We start from the raw sequence: 22,762 nt of genomic DNA, 5'->3' as shown, positions 1-22,762 counted from the left end.
ATTTTGAGTCCCTCTGAGCTTCAAACCCTCTGGGATATGAAGGATTCCAAAAGGGGCTGAGGAAGGGCACTGAGGGGGTGCAGCATGAGCAAAGGCACGGAGGAAGGAAGGCCCAGGCACATTAGGCCGGAGCAGAGAACCCAAAGGGGAGGCATAGGTGAGCAGAATGAGTCAAAGGCCTTGAATGACAAGCTCAGGCCTCAGAACCCAAGCTCTGCAGAGGGCCGTGACGCCCGCCTTCACAGGAAGGCCTTTCTCGGTGGGCAGGCCGCGGCGAGGCATGAGCGTTGGTAATGCCGCTTCATGTGTTTCCTATTTGTACTTAATCCCAACTCCCATAAAATCCTCCTGAGGTGCCACCCAGCCACACATGTGGACGCCTCTCTCCAGCAACAGTAGTGGTGGACAATGATGGTGGCAGCTGCAGCCCAGGGGCAGGGGGCATGGAGGGGAGCCCTCCGCCCGCTGGGTGATCCAGGCTGCCGGTGCCCGGTGAGGGCCCAGCAGGGCTCCCAGCCCGCCCAGGCCAAAGCTGGCCTTAATTAAAAAGGAGTCTCCCACAGGATCCAAACCGCCGCCCTAGCCGCCCCACTCCCACTACTTTCAGTTCTGCTTCTGGGCCGCGTGCTAAGGCCAGCCCCACAAATAAAAGCCATCACTTTTTTCTCTCTCTTTCTCTTTCTTTCTTTCTTTCTTTTCTTTTTTTTTTTTTTCGAAAAAGAGAGAGAAGCAGCCACAAGATCTTCTGAGGCCGTGACATCACAACCCAGGTGACCACAGCCCAGCCAATGGGCCAAGGCCGCGAGCTGGCTTCTTGCATCCTGTGAGCTGAGGTTGGGTTGACACTGCGAAGGCCTGGTCCCTCAACCACAGAACCACAAGGCCAGGCCCTCAGCTGCCTTCAGGGCCCTTCGCGGGAGCTGGTTGGCTCCCGGTCCTCCCCACCCCCGGGGCCGCCCTCGCACCCACTGGAGCCTGAGCTCTGTCGGGGGGTGAGCCTCATTCATTCATTCCCCCGTGTCGCTGATGCTGGCCTGGCTTTGCTCTCACTGCCCTGTGAGCTCCTCCGCCCTGGCTGCCGAAGGCCCCTTCCCGCCATCTAATGATACACTCTGCATACGCTTCTGTTGAAAATTTGTGGCTAGACATTCCTGTGGGACCAGGAATCCAAATTCTTGGGTACAAACAGAAACTTACTTTCCTTGGGGATTTTTTTCTCTCTCGCTCACACACACTCTCGCGTTCTTTCCCTTTTTCTTTTTCGTAGCAGTAGGGGGGGAAAAGAGACAAAACAAAACAAACAACAAAAAAAAGCAACACCACCCCCCCTTTTATTTTCAAAAAGTAGCTAGGAAAAAATAAAACAACAGCCAACCAAGTCAATCCCAACCCACTCCTGTGAAGGGCCGAGCTCTCCCTTCCTCAGAGCGGGGCATGGCATCAAACAGCATCTTCGATTCCTTCCCGACCTACACGCCAACCTTCATCCGCGGTGAGTAACTATTGCCCAGGGCCCTGGGCAGGCCCTTTCGGGTGGGGAGCTGTGGTCCTTCCACCGACCGTCCTAGCTGCCTTCAAGTACATAGCCTATCTACCTAAATCCGCTGGCCTCTGAAAGCCTGAGGTGGGAAGAGGGATTGGTGGCCTCCGTGGTCTCCTGGAGTGGACACCTTTGTGGGACTTTAATCCTCAGCTGGTGGGGACAGTTAGTGGTAGGGGCAATGCATACCGCAAGACCTCAAGACCTCAAAGGGCAGGCCTTGGAGGGTCCTGGGGTGGAGAGGATTTGGGGGTGTTCCGGTGACCCGCGGCTTCCTGCCTCACTTAACAGGGCTCCTGGGTCCTGCAGCCTCAGCCCCTGGCTCACCCGGAGAGCTTGGGCCCACCACTTGGGCTCAGGCAGACACAGACTCAAGGAGACACTTAGTATTCCCAGAGCCAGGCCAGCTTCTGAGAGCCGTGGAGCAGGCGGGGGCAAGGCTGCCTCTTCCTGAGACCCTCCTGAGGACTTTCTCCCATGTTCTCTGAATGATCCTGGGGTAAGGGAAGCATTGAGAGGAGAAGGAGGCTCTAAGCTTTTGGTGAGAACTTGTGCAGCCCCGGGGGGCACTGAAGCTGGATCAGCGTGAGGGGAATAGGCCTCGGAAGGTCTGTGAACTTGGTTACAGGGGACATGAGTGTTTCTGGGCAGCAGCTTTTGCCTTTATTCATAGCTCAGAGGGACCCAGAAGTCTGGGTTGAGTCCCTCAACAAGAATAGGGGTCCGGGATCCCCCACTTGAAACCTCTGATTGAGGCTGGAACTGACAGGGAGACTTTTCCCTGCCTCTTTCTGGCCCAGGGGGGCTGATGTGCCATGGTCTCAGAAAACCCCCTGCTGTCTTCCTTTCCTCTTTCCTCGCAGATGGGCTGAGGCATCTGAGATTGGGGTTCAAGAATCCCTGAGCTTGAGTCTCAGCTCAAGTGCTACCTTGCTGAGCTGCCTTAGCCAAGTTACTTAACCTCTCTGTGCCCCAAACAGAGGCCCCTCTGGCTATGACATGCTGATGGTCTGAGGCTGAGAATGGGCTATGTATGAGGGCAGTGCCTCTGGGTTGGACACAGGGACCAGTTCTCCTCCAGAACAGAGGGGCTGAGAACTCCAGAGTTTGGGGGGTTGGTGCTACCATTACTCAGCTGAGGTGGCCAGCAGAGATGCAGGAGTCAGTCTGACTGTCCATCTGCCCTCCTGCCTGTCTGCCTGTCCCACTGCTGCTAGCTAACAGTCCTTGGGTGGCTGGTTCTGGGCAGGGACCAAGGCACATTTAGGTGCTTACTGTCCAAAGGCTTCTGCAAAAGCTTGCCTGACAGCAAAGCAAGACTGTTCCTCCTCCCTGGAGAGAAGCTGAGGTAGGCCCTGCGGCTGCAGATGGGGACTGAATGGGGGAGAGAAGGGGCCTGCTGTGCCTGTGGCAGGGGCACTCCCACCAAACCTGGCTGTGGCTGGTGACAGCAGCAGTCCCGGTCCAGGAGCTGAAAGCCATAGGCTCTTTCCTTCAAGCTGCTCCTATTATAATGCTGTTCCCTTTGTAGTCCTCAGAGCTAATTAAAGGCAGTTCTGTGGCAAGAAAATAAGAGTTTATAAAAACCATTTGCTGGGTCTTTGTAATCTGTGTTTCTCCCTCCATGAGCAAGATGGAGAAATGTAGCGTTTAAAACAAAGGAACATTGGGAGATGGGATGAAAGGGCTGGCCCACCTAGGATAGGCTCCTGACTCCCTGGAGCCCAGGAAATGACAGACAGCAACCCCAGAGGGAGAGGGTGAGGAAAGCCAGAGGATTTGTCCTAGTGTGTGCCCAGTGACAGGAGGCCGCTGGGTAGAGCAGGCTGAACCCTGGAGGACAGGGACACAGATATGCCTTGTAAGGCAGGGTCCGTGGGGACGCCTGGGGTATGGGCTCTGAGGCTTTCCCTCCAATTGCACCCTGTTGGCACCCTCTCTCTTGCCCAGTTCTATTTCCCGTGTTCTGCTTACTACTCACTTCAGGGGATCTGTCTCCCAGATTCTGTCCCTGGAGGTTCCCAAGACTGCAGCTGCCCATCCTGTCCCCACAGAGATCCAACCTCTGAGTCCTCCAGCGCTCGGCTCCACGCTGCCCCACGCAGGGTCCTTAACCTGTTCTGGGCCATGGACCTTTCAGGAGTCTCAGGAAGTCTACAGACTCCTCAGAATTACATTCTTACGTCCATAAAACAAAATTCATAGGATTACAGAGGGAACCAAGTCTTTGGAAATACAGTTAGCAAACTGTAAAAAAAGCAAGCTTCTGAGACTGTGACCATGTGCCTCTTCGGTAACACACTGAGTGAAAAGATCTTATAGTGGCTCCCGCAACAGCTGTGATGCAGTAGTGATGGGTGATGAATACAAATGGTATTTCAAGATCATCTGTGACAACCAAATGAGACCAGAGAATATCTATGATTTCCACTGTGACAAAATCACTGGGGGAAAAGTTGCTAAATTTCAGTTAGAGGTCAGTGAAAGGAAAGACTGTTTGTTTCCTGCCCAAGTTCATGGGCCTCCTGAATTCTATACAAGCAGGAACCCCAGTCTCCTGTCCTTGTCCCTCATCAGGAGGTGATGGAGCCAGCAGGTCTGGGACATCACCACCCCTAGAGAGCTTTTAAACACCTGGATTCCCAATTTCTATGTCAGACTGTGTGAGAATCTCTTGGGATCAGGCGTGGGCATATGTGGTTTTGAAAATCCCATGTGATGCACAGTCTGGTCAGGTTTGGAGCCCAGTACTCTGCCTGGCTCTGCCACCCATGTGCTGTGTGACTCCATCTGAGTCACTTGGCATCTCTGGGCAGCCAGCCTCTCATAGGTAAAAGGGGAGGAATGAGTTGGGTTTGATGTTCCTTGATGTGGCCCAGCCCCTAGGCCCATCCCCTGGACTCCTTGAAGAGTGTGACTTCTTATAACATCCAACAACTTCCCTCACCCCCAACCCTCCTCTGGTTTCTCTGACTTAGGAGAGTAGGGGGCATTCATTTTGAGCCAAGGGCCAGAACTCCTCTCAGTTCCTGTGGAGGAGAGGTTTGGGAAGAGAGTGGAGAGGCATGTGACCCCACCCTGCAGGAGAGGATGAGGAGGAAACAAGGACAGAGCAATACTTAACCTCAAGAGCAGCAGACTGATAGCAGAATTCCAGACACTAAGATAGAAGGTGTGAGAGGGCAAAGAGGTCTCCTGGGGCCTCAGCACTTCTCCATCCTCCTTCCATCTCTGTTCCCGGGACTCTCCCAGGCAGGACAAGGGTATCTATTTCTCTCTTTGACAAATGCGGAAGCTGAGACCTAATGTCTGTGACTCGGACATACTGCGTGACTATGGGCAAGTCCCTTCCTCTCTCTGGGCCTTGGTTTCCCCATCTGACAAACATAAGCCATGGCTTTAGGATTCCTGAGGGCCAGTCCGCAGCACCATTGAAGGCCAGCACCTTTATTCTAAAGCCCCACGTGTACCCCGAGGCATGCCCATGGCAGGTCCCCCTCACAGCACCTCTAAACTGCACCCCCACAGACAAAAGTGCTCCCCCCCAGGACACTACCCCTCCAGGGAGGGAACCAGAGAAAATGGCCCTCAACTGCCACATGCAGGATTTAGGAGACCCTGGACAGGCAAAGGTTTTCATTTATTCAGTAATTCCACAAAAGCTTATCAAGAAGTAGAATATTGAGAGTCAAGCTTGGGCTCTGGAGTCAGACTCTCTGGATTCAAATCCCGATGCTTCCCTTCACTAGCTGTGTGGCCTGGGGCAAGTCACTTCACCTCTCTGTGCCTCTGTTTCTCCATTGTAAAAAAGGGTTATTACACCAACCTCATGGGGCTCTGGGGAGAATTAAATGAGCAGGCTGCTTGGCACAGAGTAAGTGTTCAATAAATGTTTCCATTCTTTTCATTACTGGCCTTGTGCTGGGGGCTCAGATACAAGGGTGAATGACTGGGTCAGGCTGTCTGCCCTTAAAGAGCTCGTGGGCTGGTGTGGAAAGAAATGGGTAAACTGAAAACTGCCCTGGGGTATAATACATATTATAGTGGGAGAAGAGTGGGCCCTGGATGTCAAAGAGGGGTATGGGCCCACCTCAGGGCAGAGAGAAAAATCCCCTGAAGAAGTGACACTCAGCTGAGCCTGGCAGGATGAGGAGGTGACAGTGGGAGAGAGGATGTCCCAGGCAGAGGGAATGGCCTGGGCAAAGGTGTGGAGGCAGAAAAGAATGAGATGATTCTGGGTGCCCCCTGGGATGCCTGGAGGGTGCAGTGCAGGGCGGGAGTGCTGGGAGGTGACTAGACGGGCTCGACTGTCTGGCCACGTTGCTCTTAGCGGTGGTTCAGTAGTTGGCTGGCAGTTCCTCTCCTGAAGACACCTAAGAGAAATGGAAAATGGCCTCTCAGGTATGAGACAGGCAGTGTGGAAGCAGGAGGTAGACAAAATGGCCCTGGGCAGGTCTAGCTGGGATGATTTGACTCAGAGGTTACCGGACAGGAAGGAAGCTGCCCAGACCAGAGAGGTCAGTCACTGCATCCTTTTCGACACTCTGGGCAGTGACTGACAGCTGGGGACTTCTCCAGGTTTTAGCACTGAAAGCCTCACGTCCCAGGTACCCCAGGATGGTTGGTCACTCTGAGTGGTGTGCCCATGGCAGCTTCCCCTCCCCTGGGAGATGAACGGACTGACCGCCAGCCGTCCCGCGCCCACTATGGCGCTCGCCTGGCGCCACCTCTGCCCGGCTCCTTTGATGGTAGCTCCTGAGGCCGCCCTGCACACACCCGTCTCCCCAGACCACCCTGCCTGTCCAAAGTGCCCCCCAGGCTGGAAGGGCATTCCTGGGAGCCCCCCACCAGCCACAGGGTCTGGGCGGGCGTGAGACGGCCCCACACAGTGGGACTGTGTGTCCAGGCCTCACCGCGCCCACTACGGCCGGCGGCCCCACTGGTCACATAGAGGGCCCATTGACAACGAGGCCTTGAGGTGGCTGCATCAAAGCTGAGGCTTGCTCAGTTACCTCAGGGGGTAGGGAAGTTTACGGAGGGGAGGGGGGCCGGAGATGGATGCCCCTGAGCAAGAGGGCCTGAAAACCTGACCTTCCAGAAGGCTCTGAGAGGCAGCGAGACAGCGGCGTCCCCTGACCCCAGCCTTGCCTCTGAGTCAGTATAGACTCCTCCACAGGTGGGGTGACGAGGCCTGGGCTAAGGGTTCGGGGGAGCAGCCCAAACACCAGCTCTTGCTCCTGTCTCCTGGGGGTCCCTCATCTACAGACCCTTCCTCAAATCCACTGCCCAGAGTGGCTGGGGAGTCTCACCCAATCTTCACGACTGAACTCAACACCCCCTCTGCCAGGAGTCTCCCCAGGACCACCTGCAGCCACCAGGGAGCCCTGGCCTCCTCTGAGCGTCCAGTCCCAGGGCCAGCCTGGGACTCAGCCAGGCGTTCCCACCTGAGTGCTGAGTACCTGCCTTCCTTGGTGGAAGTAAAGAAGAGGAAGGGAGGGCTTTAGCCTTCAGTGGATTTGGAGCCCAGGCCTCCATGACTGGCCTTGAAGTAGCACCTCCTGGAGGAAGCACTGGGACACAACAGGGGTTAGGAACTGTGGGCCAGGGGCTGGGAGTGAGACTCCGTCCTTCCGTGAGATGGCATGTGAACCAGGAACAGTGAGCAAATTCAGGAGGGGTCCTGAGATCCAAATAGGGGTATGGTCTTGTGTAAGATGGAATTCAACAGCAGGAAAACTGACTTTTCTCAGCTACCCAGGAACTAGCCATTGCCTTGCACATAGTTGAGGAGTCAGACAGACCAGGTTTAAGCTGTTTAGTGCCTGGGTGGCCCAACATGTTAATCACCTCTTTGAGTCTGTTTCCTCCTCTGTAAGATGGGGCTAGGAGCACTGACCTTACAGTGGCTGCCCAGAGTGAATGTGACCTGTCCTGAACCCTATGCACAATGCCTAGTAGGTAGTGAGCACTCACTCAGCACAGTTGGCCTCCGTGGGCCCCTCCACCACGCCTCCAGTTCAATCACTTGCCACTTGGCAGTTGTTCCCTTATCTCAAACCCCCACCCTTGCTCTCTCTCCAACACTGACCCCCTGGTTTTCCCAGTATTGGAGAGGGATGGGCACAGGGGAAACTGTAGACAGACTGTCAGGCCCTTGTCAATAGTTCCTGGAGATGGTGGTGAAAAAGTGGGTACTCTTGGGAGAAGAGGCAACATTAAATGCCTTTATGAGCCCCTAGGACCCACTACTTCCTTACTGTGTGACTTTAGATGGAGTGATTCCCCTCTCTGAGCTCAGTTTTCTCATCTGTTAAATAGGGAGAACAAACAGTAGCCACATCCAGCTTTGTTGGGTGGATTTAATGAGATAATGTACATTATGTGCTTACTACAGGGCCTGGCACAGAGACAAGTCCTCTATAAATGCTAGAAATAATTACTATATAATGTTCTCCTTCCTCTTGGGCAAAAGAGGTTCTCTGACTCGGAACAAGATGGGGAAGGTGAGAAATCCGCCCCTTTCCTCTCAAGGCCCAGCCCCATCTGGGGAGCATTCCTGGGAACTTCTTCTCTCCTCCAGGCCTCAGGAGCACCCTGCCCCTGTCCTCACATACCCCTCACCTCCCACTTGTTGGGAGGGCCGTCCCTGGGAGCAGGTGGGGCTCACAGGAGCTGCTCAGCGTTTCTTGCTAAGTGGATGGAGGAAAGAAAGGATGAATGAATAAATGAATGAATGAATGAACGAATGAATGAATGAACCAACGACTGACCAGCCCCAGAGGTTTCCAGCTTCTCCCCTCACTTCCCCCTTCGCCATCTGACTTGTTCTTTGAAACGCTTGCTGGTGAGAGCCTGAGCTCTTGTGTCCAATCGGCACAGCAGCGTGAAGGTTTAGGTTCCTCTTTGGGGTTTTCTTTTGCGTCTGGGAAAAGTGTTTTTGGCAAAAGGTTCAGACTTACGTGTGGGCGGAAAGGGCGGATGCCATAACTTATGATTTCCAGAGGTGACCAGTCAGCCCTCCTCAAAACATCCTTCACTGTGAGACATGGTGACAAATACCACTGTGAGCCCTCAGCCCCTTTGGGGTGACACATTGCCCAGCTGGGTTTTTTTAAATGCAGAGTCTTCTAGTCATGTGTATTTCAGTGTCTGTAAATCCACCTGATCTGCTCACCTTTGTTAAGAGGAGAAAAGAGGCTGGGTGTTAAGAGAAGGAACACATGGGGCGCCCAAATGGAAAAGAGGGTGAAATGAAAAAGGGGAAATGAGGGTCATGCCCCTGCCCCAAACTCAACTCACAGGGGTGCCCAGTGGCAGAGGACCAACACCCCACAGCCCCAAGAAGTGCCTTCCTCCCTGAGGATTTTCCTTCAGCCCTCCCTCAGGAACCTAAGTTCTGCCCTTGTCCCAGGGAGGAGGCAGGGGCAGGAGGCTAGAGCTTCCCCCACATGGAGGAAGCAGGGGCTGGGCAGAGCTGTGCATTCAGCAGTTGCTCAGGAAATGCGTGTGGCCTGCGTTGTAGTCCCAATCTAGAGACAGTTTCCCTGGAAAAGGCTAGTCTCCCTGAATTCTCATATCCCCAGTGCCCAGCACGTGGGATGTGATGTGGGCCAGCTGGTGCTACTGATCATTCAGGAGACATTTATTGAGCACTGACTGCATGCCACGTACTGTTCTGGGCACTGGGCATTCAGGAGCAAACAAAACAGACAAAGATGCCGCCCTCCTAAAGCTGACATTCTAGTGATGTGTAGAAAGAGCTCGCCTCAGGAAAGCACCCCTGTGAGATAGGCCAGCACCCCTCTGGCTTGTGTCCTTCCTATCGATGTAGAATCTCGGTCTTCTGGAACTTTTACAGATTCGCCCATTACCCCCTAAAACTCTCATCACAGCTCTGTGTGCCAGGCATCACTAACTCTACTGCAGAGAGGAATTAACAGACTCAGAGTGACGGAGTGACCTGCTAAGACTGATAATTAAGTGGAGAAAAGGCAATGAGGAAGGGAGAAGAGAACCACGTTTGCTGATGGCTTACCAGACACTGTGCTGGTTCCTTTGCAGTGTCTCATTTCACTAAATCTCTACAATAATCCATGTAGTAGGTGTTGTCGTTAGTACCCCCATTTGACAGAGGCTCAGCAAAGGGAGGTAACTCAGATCATGCAGCTAGTAACAGGCTAAGCCCAGATTTATGCCAGGGTCTGTCTTACAGCAAAGCCAGCCCAACAAAACTCTCCCTTCTACCTGGCAGTCTTCTCTTCTTCCTTAAGGCCCAACTCACCACCTCCATGGAGTCCTCCCTGATTCCTCCAGGCATATGCCACCTATCCTCCTGTACACCGCCAGAGCAGCTTCAGGCCCTCCTCAAATGCTTCCAGAAGACTTCCCAGAAAGGGTGGAATCTGAAAGAGGTCTAGACTAGGTAGACTAGGTAGACCTGAGAAGGAAGGACCATTGGTGGTCCAGGCAGAGCAAATTGCATAGCAGAGGTATGGAAGAAGGACCACATAGCGAGGTTACTTAGATATGGGAGGGCTTGAGGGTTGTGTGGAGAGGTTGAGGGAGAAGAGGCTGGGGAGGAGGTAGGCCAGGCCTGGAGGCTGGGCATGGCCTTCAAAGCAGTGGGGGTCCAGGCAGGATCCAAGCTGGGCAGTGATCTGGGGCAGGGCATACCATGATGCAATGTGCCTCTCTCTGAAATAAGCCAGTGTAGATGTACCCCTTGAGCGTGTGTATGTGTGTGAACAGAGACCACAGGGGCCCTCCTGCACCCGCTCGCAAGCCCTATTTTTAACACTCTCTAGACATACATCTGAGCAGCCGAAGCACACTTGTTCTCAGGCACAGAGTGCTCCATGGATGGGCACATCTGTGGTCTCATGAGGACAACAGCGGCAGGTGAGAGCAGTCAAAACGAGGTCTATCCTGGGAAGAACCCCAGGACCAGGGCTGGTGATACAATTTGCAGGGCACAATGCAAAAGGCAAATGCAGGGCCCCTTGTTCAAAAATCATTAAGAATTTAGGATGGCAACTGCAAAATATTAAACTAAGCATGAGGCTCTTCTAAGGAAGGGACCCTGTGCACCTACACAGCTCGTGTGCCCAGGAAGCAGCCCTGCCTAGAACAGCCCTAGGTTGGAGGGGCCCTGGGCCTGAAAATCAACTTCTGCCTGTCTTTCCTTCATTTGTCTTTATTTCTCTGACTTGTGCAGGCTTCCATTCTTCCTGATTCCACAGTAATGATAATAATAATAATAATAATAATAATAAACAACCTCGGGCGAGATCATACCTTGAAGATCTTAGAAGCAGCAGGAACATTAGGGAAAACATGAATCCAGCAATATCCCCACCATCCCCACCGCACCTGCATTTTATGCCGGAGATCACCTGACGGACCTAGGAAATTTTTAAATAAAGTCCATTATCTCAACACACAGAGAAAACTGCTATCATTCAGCACATTTCCTTCCAGATTATTTTCCCCTTTGCCTGGCTTTTGCCTATGGAGGCTCTCTCCCCTCCAAGGGTGAGGCCATACAGAGACTTACGATATGTCCAGGGACCTCATCAAGAATATTAACAATGATTCTGCACAAATGACAGGATATGTCTAGGAAGAATCTAGAGCAGCCCTGTCCCACAGAACTTTCTGTGATGGTGGAAATATGTTACGTCCACGCTGCCCAATACGTAGCCACTCGCTACATATGCATATTGAATATTTGAAATGTGCCAGCCCAGGTCCACAACTTGTGCAACTGAGGGACTGAATTATTAATCTCGTTTTATTTTAATTGTTTGCATTGAGCTAGCCATTTGTAGCTGACGGCTACCTTGTTGAATCCTGCAGACCTATAAGCATCCTCGCCCGACTGTTCACCCAGGTTATCTCCTGGGGTGAGATTATGGAATTTCTCATTTTCCAGCTCAAAGTGTTTGAAAAGTCTTATATACAAGAATGGATTGCTTTTGTAATTAGAGGAAAGCTACCGAAGATTTTAAGTTTTTATAATACAGTCAATATTACGGGGGTGGGGTGGGGACAACAACTTTAGATTTTTAAAAGCATATCACTGGGGAAGATGGATCCCGGCAGAATGAGATCTATTTTTATTTTTCCTATTAATGTACCGAAGGAAGAATGCAGGGTTTAGAATCAGAAACTGTGAGTTTGTCTCCCAGATCTGCCACTTACTGGCTGTGTGGTCAGAACCTCCGTGAAACTCAATTTCCTCATCTCTAAGATGGGGATATTGATGCTACTGACCTCCCCAGGCTGCTGTGGGGACTGAATCAGACAGTGAAGCTGAGAACACAGGGGACCAGCTGAGCGATGGAAGCATGTTCCTGGAGATGATTTCTGTTAATGGAGATCATCCCCACTGGTCTCTGAGAGGAATTACTCACAACTCTCACTCCTAGCTGCCATTTCCTAGAAACAAGGAAATGAGAGGGGCATCTCCCAACGTGTGTTCAACAGATGTTATCAGGTGTTGAGCAGAAATACAGGGGGCTCTGTGACCAAACAACATTGGGAACGGCTGTATGAAACAATGTTCAACAGTGTTTTGCTGCAGGACTTCTCAGAGCCTTTGATATGCTAATGAACATAGGCTTCTCCTCCTGGGGTGGGTGTGCTGGGGAGCCCACTTGGGGAAAAGCTGCTCTAAGGAGAGCTAGTAAATCCACCATGGTTACAGGTGTTTTGGAGCCAGAGAATTATCTTTTCAAGGACCTAGGAAATTGTATGAGACTTGAAAAGGAGGTGTGCTGGATCCTAAATACAAAAAGCAAAAGTATAAAATTAGAATTAATAAATGCAGCATTGTCCTGAAAATACAAATTACACAACTCTTAAATAGTTATAATACTAGCAGTAAACACGTACATAGCTCTTACTAATGGCAGGCACTAAGTGTTTTACATATCTTTGTTTATTTAATCTTCACAATCCTATAAGACCAATGGCTAGTATTAAACCAGTTTTATAGATGAGAAAACTGAAGTCCAGAGAGGTTAAACCACCTGTCCAAGGTCACCCAGCTGGCGTTCAAGCCCTGGCAGCCTGCCTACGGTGCCTGTGTACCTTACCACCGCACACTCGCTATGAGTTAGCTGAGGTTCTCCTGGGTCAAGAAACATCCCTTGGCTCCCACTGGCCCCTTTCCTGGGAAGGAGGTGGTGCTTCCATGAGCCTGACCAATCAGAATCAGCTCCGCCCCTTTCTTGTTGGGTGGCTCATTGCCTTCGCTGGTCTTCAAGTTCTTCATTGGAAAAGTGGGTCAGTAATCATTTGAGGACCAAGAGAAGGGAGGTCTGTGAAACACAGTGCATGGTCCACTCAGCAAGCACTTGACCTGTGGTGGTCCTCTCTTTCACCAGAGCTGGGGAAACTGAGGCACAGAGAGGGAGACATGGTGAGAGCTGAGCTCAGCGAGGACTCCAAGGAACCGGGCTAAAATCCCACGGCTGGCCCAGGTCCATATGTGACCCAGTAAAGGGCTTCTTTCTCACTTGGCAGGGGCCCATGTTATCCTTCTCGGAACAGCACTCTGGTGGGGGCCTTTCCCCTGGGCTCCTCTACCTGGGCTCCCCCACTTCTCCCATGGGTTCCTCCCACCTAGTGCAGGTTCCCTTTGATCCAACATCATGCCCCAGGCCTATTGCCCTGGGCATCCTGCAGAAGTCCCCTGGAATTCCCCTCTCAGGTCCCCCATGTGGGCTGAGGGACACGCACACAGACATGCTTCTGCCCCTGTTTATGGACCCGCATGCTTGTCGGGGGGGGGGGGCATGCCTGTGTCCTGAGTCACCTCTGAAATTGACTGAGTGCCAGCACTGCGCTGGGCACTTTATATACATCACTGCTCATTCTCACAACCCCGTGGCTGGTATTTTTGTCCTTATTTTGGAGAGGAGGAGAGCAAAGCCCAGAAAAGAGAAGTCACTTGCCTAAGTTCACATAACTTATAAGGTAGGGAGCTAGAGTTTGAACGCAGGCTCTGAACACCACTTGCCACGGGGCGCCCCATGCACACAAGGCAGCTCTTGAACACTCGTGCTCGACTACGCACCTCACACTCCACTGCACCCTTGCAGGGTGGTACTTGGGTGACTGACCCTCGTGTCTGAGCTGGGTCCCTCCCTCAAGCAGGGCCAGTGTCATGGGCTGCAACCCAGGGGGTGTCACAGGGCTCAGAACCAGCCCCAGACTTAGGTTTAATGCTCTGTAGTTGCCGTCTTGAAATTCTTACTAATTTTATCATTGGATTGGTGTTTTGTACGTGAAATCCAACGTAACAGCCCCCCAATCAGGGAGTGGAGCCTGGGCGTGAGTGCCAGGGTGGGGAAAACAGGTGCATGTGACCTACACACCAAGTTTCGGGGTGGGAACCCGGTGCCTATGAGTGTCTGCACTCACCCCACAAGTATCCCCAGGTCCAAGGAAGTGCGACATTAAATAGCACATATAAAACACAAGGAAAGATTGAGAGACTGGAGAAAAGCAAAAAGCTTTTCTCTGGCTTTTTTTTTTTTTTTTTAAGATTTTTTATTGGGGAAGGGGAACAGGACTTTATTGGGGAACAGTGTGTACTTCCAGGACTTTTCTCCAAGTCAAGTTGTCCTTTCAATCTTAGTTGTGGAGGGCGCAGCTCAGCTCCAGGTCCAGTTGCCGTTGCTAGTTGCAGGGGGCACACAGCCCATCGTCCCTTGCAGGAGTCGAACCGGCAACCTTGTGGTTGAGAGGACACGCTCCAACCAACTGAGCCGTCCGGGAGCTCAGCGGCAGTTCAGCTCAAGGTGCCATGTTCAATCTTAGTTGCAGGGGGCAGAGCCCACCATCCCTTGTGGGACTCGAGGAATTGAACTGCCTGGCAACCTTGTGGTTGAGAGCCCACTGGCCCATGTGGGAATTGCACCGGCAGCCTTCGGAGTTAGGAGCATGGAGCTCTAACCGCCTGAGCCACCGGGGCCGGCCCCTTTTCTCTGGCTTTTTGAATAGGGGCCTTGTATTTTCATTTTGCACTGGGTGCCACAAATTGGGTAGCTGGCCCTGCCTGAGGATGGGGAGGAACACGCAGGGCCCCCAAAGATATGGTGCAGGTTGGGAGGGAGCCCACACCAGCCCGGCTGTGGTGCTTTTTTCCAAGTTAGAGAGATAGCCACAATTCCTCAGGTGTCCTGAGGTGACCCAGGCTTGTCAGGAAGCAGAGACCCAGTTCGAGGACTTAGGGACATGGAAGCCCCCTTCCCCCCACCCCAGTGGCTTCCCTGAGCTCAGCAATGCAGCCTGAGTCTGCTCATAGTTGCGACCAGCTCAGACTCCTGGGGTGGCCGCAGGCAGAAGTTCTGTTTGGCCAAGTATAAGAGAGGAGCTGGCCTTCTCTGGCTGCCCCATATAGGACAGGCCCCAGGCCACCCTCAGTCCAGCCCGTGTCCCAGAGTAGTGGGCCTGAGGTGGGAGTTGATGGCCTCCCTGCCCACATGGACAATGGACCTGGTGAGGCAGACACCTGGCCTTGGCTTTTGGACACAACGTAGCAGATGAGAAGCTCGTAGAGGCTCCTGCTGAGCGGGGAAGGTGGGATCAGAGCTCATTCAGCTACAATCTGGACTTGGGATTGAGTTGTGGTCGAGGTTGGGGCTGGTTTGTGACATTTGGGGGCTGAGACTGGGGCCCTGTCTGTCTTGTTCATGGCAGAGTACCCAGGGCTGAGCTAGATGTGACTCATTGGAGGTAACTACTGCAGGAAGAAGGAATAAGTGAACACATTTTGCCCTGTGGGAGCTGAGCCCTGGACCTGAGAGCATCTGTACCGTCAAATTAGCCAGACCTGGGTTCAAATCTTGGCTCTGCCACTTACTCCCTGAGGGAGATATTTCACCTCCCTTTCATTCAGTTTCCTCATCTGTACAATGGGGAGAATAACAGCACAGAGAGTTATTAGGACAATATTTAAAGTGCTCAGCTCCGCGAGCCGCCCATGTGAAATGCTCAGTATGTGAGAATTGATATGATTATTATATTAAGACCCTGAAGACCCCTACCCCTCAAAGAGTCTCACTCTGGCTCTAAAATTTCAGGCTCCAACATTTTAAAAGTGTTTTCCTGTATTTTCCAAGTGTTTCTCACTGCGCACATCTTACTTGTATCACATGGGCGTGTGTGTATGATTCATTTAATGTTATTTATTAACAGAATGGATTTAAATAGACAATAAACAAAAGGAGACAAGTCAGAGTCAGTTCCCCTCAAGCATTCACTGGGGTCCCAGCTCTCTAGAACCCCTGATGGTATTTGGACCCTATGCCCTCCAGACATGCGCCCCTGTCCTGCACGCACATGTGCCCCTCACCCTCACCCCTGTGCATCCGCCTTCAGGTTGACCAGCACCAGCTGAGAGGTTCTAGGCAGGATCTGTGGATATGGTAGGGCCTCTGTCACAAGCTGTCCCAGCTCAGCAACCAAAGTCTGGTCCCATGGCCACCTTAGGCCCCCAGGCCGTGTGCCCACAGACCACCCATGTTTGCCCCACCTCCACCTCTCGTGTGAACACACACATACTCACACAGGCAAATACACATCAGAGGCTGCACCCACTGTGACAGACACCCAACTTTTCAGGAACTCCTGCCTGTGGGACCAAGGGACACCTGGTGATGTGGTCTGAGGGAGGCCGCAGGGGAAAGCTGCTTTGCCCCTACCCAGACTGGCCCCCACTTCTCTGATCAGGAAGTCCTTCCTCTTCCTGGGGGTTACCAGACACTTGCCACTGGCCCCTGTCTACTGGGCGGATACTTCTGGAGGAAACCCAGGACTGATGGGATAAAGTGGAGGCCCTGGCTCAGAAGAGGTTTCCTATCTGCAAAAGGCTTCACTGATGACTACAGGGGACACATCATCTGATAAGCTGGGAGGGGCAGGGGCCTGCCCAGGGTCACCCCAGGAAGGAAGAGGCAGAGGAGATGGCCTAGCCCTGAAAACGCACACAACAGAGATAGTAATGAGGAGGGCAGGCCTGTTCATACTTCTCTGGGCTTCAGTTTCCTCACCCATCACACGGGGCCATTCAGGGATCTTCCAGCTCCAACAGTCCAAACTTCTGGGAGCTCTGGAAGGCTCTGGGGAGCTCCAGGTGAAGGCCACACAGCTCCCTGGCTGGTGAGGAAAAGAGGATGCAAATATGAAGAGTCCTTAGGGACTTGGGTTAACCCCCTGAACTCATTTCTGGCCTCCTCTTCCTGTGGGGTCGGTTAAAAAATAGCCTCCCATCTGCAGGGGCTATGGGGGGCAGGGCTCCATCTGGGGCTGTCAGGTCCTCCCAGTCCAGCCTGGAACCGAGGCCGACGCACACCAATCCCCAAAGACCAGACTTGGCTGCCTGCGGTGAGGTGGGCTGTCTGACAGAGTTCTTTCTCTCTTTGACTCAGTGCTGCATATCACCATTGCTCTGCTCAAGCAGCTGCAAGCCCAGAAGGCTTTCACTTGAGTCCCTGCTCTCCCATTTTAGAGATGGAAAAGGTGAGGCACAGTGACGTCCCAGGAGCCATGTGGAGTCAGGACAGGGGACAGGATCTGCTGCCTAGCTTTTAGGCCAAAGCTCAGTTCTTGCCTCCTAGTGATGCTAGGACTGTGTTCCCCTCAGGTAGCAGGCAGCAGGTGTAGTGAGGCAGGGTCTTTGTACCCCCAGATTACAAAGCCCATAGCTCCCCAGCGCAGAATCAGTGGTCTACACAGATGTGGCCCTTGGAGGGTGGGAAAGTCAGCCTCACAACCAGTCAGGCCAGCCTGGGGTGAATTCCAAATGCCCTGCTCTAGGACCTTAGCTAAGCCATTTAGTTCTCAGACTCTCAGTGTTCCCATCTGTAAGTTGGGAGACAGCCATCTCTATCTCTGAGGGATATTGTGAGGACACACTGAGATACGTAGGGCTTTCTATGAAGTGAGCTCAGTCAATGAATTATTGAAAGCATGTCTACACAGGCCTGAGGCCATGAGCACCCTAAGATCGTGGTCACCTCTGAGGATGTTTTGGTTGAAACTGAGTGTCTAAGACGGAAACCATGAGCCTTAGACTGTGGACAAACGGCTGAATACGTCGGTATTTTTAGCTGAGATGGAACCAGTGAGACCTTGTAGACAGGGCTTTTCTTTGGAGGAGGTCGAATAATTTCCCTGGTTTCCTGCCAAGCCCAGAAGGCCGAGGGGGCTGGTGGGAGTGAGGCTGGAGAACAACGGGCAGGCAGTGTCGAGAGCCCAGCAGTGTCCACAGGGGGCACCCCATCCTGAATTCGTCCTAAGAGAGGAATCAGGGTCGTGGCTAAGATGTCCATACCAGGGTGTTCCTGGCAGTGTCTTCATAATTGAAATCCAGAACATTCTAAAGGGCCAACCAAAAGAGAACACCACAGGGGTCCAACCAGTGTTTCGGACCCCTGCCATCGGGAAGAGAATTAATGACATGGGGAAATGCACACTATATATTGGTGAGTTTCAAAAGCAGGTTCAAAACAACATGTACTATATGTTCCCAATGTTATAAAAGAAAGCAGGAAGGGAGGGAAAGGGGAAAGGAGACAAGAAATTAAATCTATACATATAGTAAGAATACTAAAAGGCTAAAAACCAAAATGTTACCAATTGTTCTGGGTGGCAGGATTATGGGTGGTTTTAATTTTCTCCTTCATAATGTTATTATTTTATAATTTTTCTTTAATGAATGTGTATTACTCTTATAATCAGAAAAAAATGTGTTTCGTTTTAAGAGATGGGAGGGGGGAGTTAGAGATTGTTTTTCCCCTTTCGTAGACTCTAAAACTAAGGCCCAGAGTGGGAAAGATGTTCATTCACTCACTCGCTCATTCATTCATTTATTCATCCTCAAATGCTTCTGGAACCCCCCCTGGAGCCAGACTCAGTTCTAAGTTCCATGGCCAAAGAGCTGAAAGTGACCTATCTCTGTCCATAGGAAGGTCATTGTCTGGGAGAATAAAGGACACAACAGCAAGTCCTTAAAAGGCGTTCTGGCAGTGGGCCATGGGAACAGTGAAGAGAGAGGGGCCAAATCCTCCTGGGAGGGTCAGAGATGGTCTCACAACGAAGGGAAATTAGGACAGGGCTTTGGTGTACAAGCAGGAGTTCTGTAGTCAGAGAATGGGGGAAGACACCCCTTGCAAGGGCACCATGGGCTATGAAAAAGGAAGAACCTGATGGGTAGGTCAGGAGGTAAAGCTAGAATGTTCTGTAAGCCAAGTTCTTCAAGGGCCTTGAATTGCCTGGCTCTGTCATTCAATGGTTGTGTGACTCTGAGCAAGTTACTAAACCTCCAGGGACTGAGTTTCCTCATCTGGAAAATGGGCTAATGACCTCACTGGGTTCCTGCAAGACTGAGTGAGTGAATAATTGTAATACACTCAGAATAGTGTCTGGTATACAAGAAGGGCTATGAAGTAGTTGGCTTCCATTATTTGCTATTATTTACACTTTTACCTATAGGCATTCTAAAAGCCAAAATGATTTTTAAGTTAGAAATTAATATTAATTAATTCATGTATTTATTCCATTTTTTCAACAAATATTTATTGAGATCCTAGAAATGAACGCAAATACTTTTTTAGGCACTGAGGATAGAGCTGCCAGACAAAATGCAGGACACCCAAATTGTTTGAATTTGAGACAAATCATGAGTAATTGCAACATTTGGGACAAGACTACATTAAAAAAGTGTTTGCTATTTATCTGAAATTCATTTTAACTGGGTATTCTGTATTATTTTTTGCTAAATCTGGCAACTCTAACTGAGAACGCAACACCAAATGAAAAACCAAAACCAAACCTGCTCTCCTGGGGTTGACATTCTGTGGGGGGAAAGAGACGATTCATAAGTAAAGGTATAATTTATCAGGCGGTGATAAACGTGCTGAAGAAATATAAATCAGAGAAGCGGGGTGTGTTCGTTTCCTATTGCTGCTGTAACTAATCACCACGCCTACAACAGCACAATTTATGATCCTATAGTTCTGGGCATCAGAAGTCCTAAGTGAGTCTCTCTGGGCTAAGACCCAGGTGTTGATCGGGCTGTTTCTTTCTGGGGGCTCAAGGAGAATCCGTTTCCCCACGGGATCCAGCCCCTAAAAGCCACCCACTTTCTTTGGTTGGTGACCTCTTCCTCTGTCTTCACAGCCAGCATATTGGGCCAAGAGCTTCTCATGCTACGTCTCTGGTTCTCCCATCGCTTCTCCACATCACAGCTCCCTCTGACTGTCCTCTGCCTCCTCTTCCACTTGTAAGGACCTTCATGATATATGGGCCCACCCAGATAATCCAGGATAATCTCCCCATCTCAAAGTCCTTAACCTTCATCATATCTGCAAAGTCTCTTTTACCGTGTCAGGTGACATAGTCACAGGTTTCAGGGGTTGGGGTGTGAGTATCTTTGGGGGGCATTATTCTGCCCACCAGGTGTCTCACAGGGGGTACAGGGTCAGGGTCCTGAATGAGCAATGCAGACAGATTGTGAAGGGCTCTCCAGGCACAGGGAGCAAGGTGTGCAAAGGCCCTGCCATGGGGGGTATGACTGGTGTGCCGAGGCCCAGCGAGGAGGCCAGTGTGGCTGGAATGGGATGAGGGAAGGGGAGAGTAGAAGGAGATGAGGACCGAGAGATGGAGGGGAAGCTGGTCATGCAGAACCCCGTAGGGCTGATAGGAAGGGGAAAATCGGTGATGGCCCTCCCAACTCCTGGCCCTCTCCTGTCCCCAAACCCCACCCCCAGTACCAGCCTGTTCTGCTAACTGACACCCACTCCAAGAGTGTTCACATCAAAGGCCAAATTCCTCTCAGAAGTATTGCAAGATATTTGCAAAGCAGAGGGTGTCCCTGCAACATGAGGGATTTAGGTTAGATGTTTAAAAGAACTTCCTGTGTGCTAACAGGAAACTTGGTTACCCACCAGAAAGATCGGTAACACATGGGAAATGAGGTCTTGTAGGTCTTGATTGAGTGTCAAAGGGGCCAGCGCCTCAGGGACCTTGCATTCAGGGACCAGCCAAGCTCCTGAGATGACCTGGAGTGGTGGGTCCTAACCTTGGACTCCCCTTAGCCACTGGCCATCCTGTGACCTCAGGAAGCCATATTCCCTCCCCAGACCTGTTTCTCCAGCACAAAGGGAGTTGGCTTCAAGGATCTTCAAGAATCTTCAAGGTCCTCCCAGCATTGACCAGCTGTGCTTCCCACACCCTAAAACTCTCTGATCTAGGGGTCTTATATCCGAGACAAAAACCTCTCTGAGTTTCAATGTCCCCACCTGTAAGTAGGGATGATCATAGAACCCACCACCTAGAGTGGCGTGAGACTGAAAGGAGTTAAGCTGCAGCAAGTGCTCAGAGCTGTGCCTGGCGCACAGTGTGTGCTCAATAAACGTGAACTCTGACGTCAGAGATCCTAACATTCTCAGAGCCTGGAGTCCATGACCCTGTTTCCAGGAGCCGGACATTTGCCGGCTGTGGGATTCCAAGTCTCCAGACCACCCTCCCCACTGCTAGCATGCCCCCAACACCCTGGCCTCCCCCACATGCTGGGTGGCAGGCCTACCCCACAACCACATGAAAAGCCATTCCCCCAGGGTGTCCCCACACCTGGGAAAACCGGCAGCCTGCCCAGCACTGGCCCCGCCCAGTGGCTGGAACACCGGGCAAGATCAATGAAGCCCGGCTGGGCTCCTAGCGCTGCCACCTTGTTCCAATCAGGGCTGGGCGCCTTCCGCTACAGACCCCTCCCAGCCCCTCCCAGGCCCTGCCCAGCAGCCCAAGCTTCCAGCCCCGTGACCCCTGAGGAACGGTGCCCATGGCCGGACTCCACTTTGGCTTCAGCCTGCCTGGACTTGGGCAGTTGAAGAACATGCTGGACGATGGGGTGACCCAAGTAGCACAAGGTCAGGGGTGGGGGTCGGGTCTGGTCCTGGGCACCACGTAATGCTATATGAGCACCACCCATCTCTAGCCTCAGTTTCTTCAGCTGCCAGTGAGCTACTTAAATTCTCCCCATTTGGTTCTAGGGGCTGTTATGGAAGAAGCAGAAGAAATCAAAGGGAGAAAAGGTTTTAGAAATGGTGGCCATGCCTGGTGCAGAGGAGTGGGCAGAAAGCAGGTGGGAGAAGCGGTTCCCATTGTCATGCTCTCCCGCCAGCTCCTCTCCCGTCCTCTATCCAGATCCTTCTCAATCTTCAGGGCTTGGCTCAGACGACACCTCCTCCGAGAGACCTTCACTGACCACCCTATCTTAAAGTATTAGTGACCACCCCCTCGCCCCATCCACCCACCCACCCACCCACCCACCCACACACCAGTCACTCTATCCTTTGGACCAGTCTGTTTTCTTCACCATCCAAAAACACTACCAAATATTGGCGTGTTTATTTATTTGCCTCCTTATCTATCTTTTGCCTTCCCTACTGAAATCAAAGCTTCACAGAACATCCTGGCTGTCTTGTCTACTGCTGTAACTCCAGCACCTAAAATAACCCCTGGCACATAGTAGGTGCTCAATGAGTGGTAAATGACTGAATGAATCTAGTGACTCCTTCCCCACCTGTTTCTTGTTTCGCCTTTTCCATTCCATGCCAGCTCCTCCCCCTTCAAGTGCAGGGCTCCCTGAGGACAGGACTGGGATTGTTTGCCCCTGTGCTCTTGGGGTGGGGTCAGGCCTCCGTGAGCGAAGGACCTTTGGATCATCAAGAGCCCCCCGTTGATTTGACTGAGACTCAGAGGTGGGTCAGAGCACATTCTATAATGCCGTCCTGGAAGCCTGCTCAGGGGCAGCCAGAGACGCACATGTGGTGAACGTTACATTCTTACTGGTGACAAAGTCATGCCAACAGCAAATGACAAAGAGTGCTCAGTGTCTGAGCCTGTGGCCTAGACAAGCCAGGCAGGGATTTATGAGCCTGCTCTAGCGTCTATTCGGCTCTGCCCACATCCTCAGCACCTCCCCAAGGGCCACAGGCCTGGTAGGCGAGGAGGGGACACAGCTCATTGCATAGAGCTGGCGTCACTCTGGGAGTAGATCTCCCTAGCGGCCTCCCCCGACCCCAGCCGTGTGCCCTTGCTGGCCTTTGGTCCCTGTGAGTCATCTGTGGTCCTTGGCCCACAGCTCTGTCTTGCTTCAACGGTACCTATGCTCCCCGTGGGGGAGGCCAGGTCGCACAGTCCTACCTAGGT

General features: G+C 52.0%; 1 protein-coding gene across 1 annotated transcript in view; it reads left to right on the top strand.

The window, feature by feature from the left end:
• Positions 1 to 926: 926 nt before the first annotated feature.
• Positions 927 to 22,762, top strand: part of RUNX3 (RUNX family transcription factor 3) — a 60,821-nt gene continuing 38,985 nt past the window's right edge. Inside the window, exon 1 of the mRNA XM_088790556.1 lies at positions 927 to 1,492. Coding sequence (XP_088646682.1) covers positions 1,435 to 1,492 — 58 coding nt within the window. The 5' untranslated portion in view covers positions 927 to 1,434. The remainder of the gene's footprint in view (positions 1,493 to 22,762) is intronic.

The sequence above is a fragment of the Rhinolophus sinicus genome, chromosome 14 (assembly GCF_057876585.1).
Source record: "Rhinolophus sinicus isolate RSI-liver-muscle chromosome 14, RSI-T2T, whole genome shotgun sequence".
NCBI classification, from domain to species: Eukaryota; Metazoa; Chordata; class Mammalia; order Chiroptera; family Rhinolophidae; genus Rhinolophus; species Rhinolophus sinicus.
This window is presented reverse-complemented; position numbering and strand designations above follow the sequence as displayed.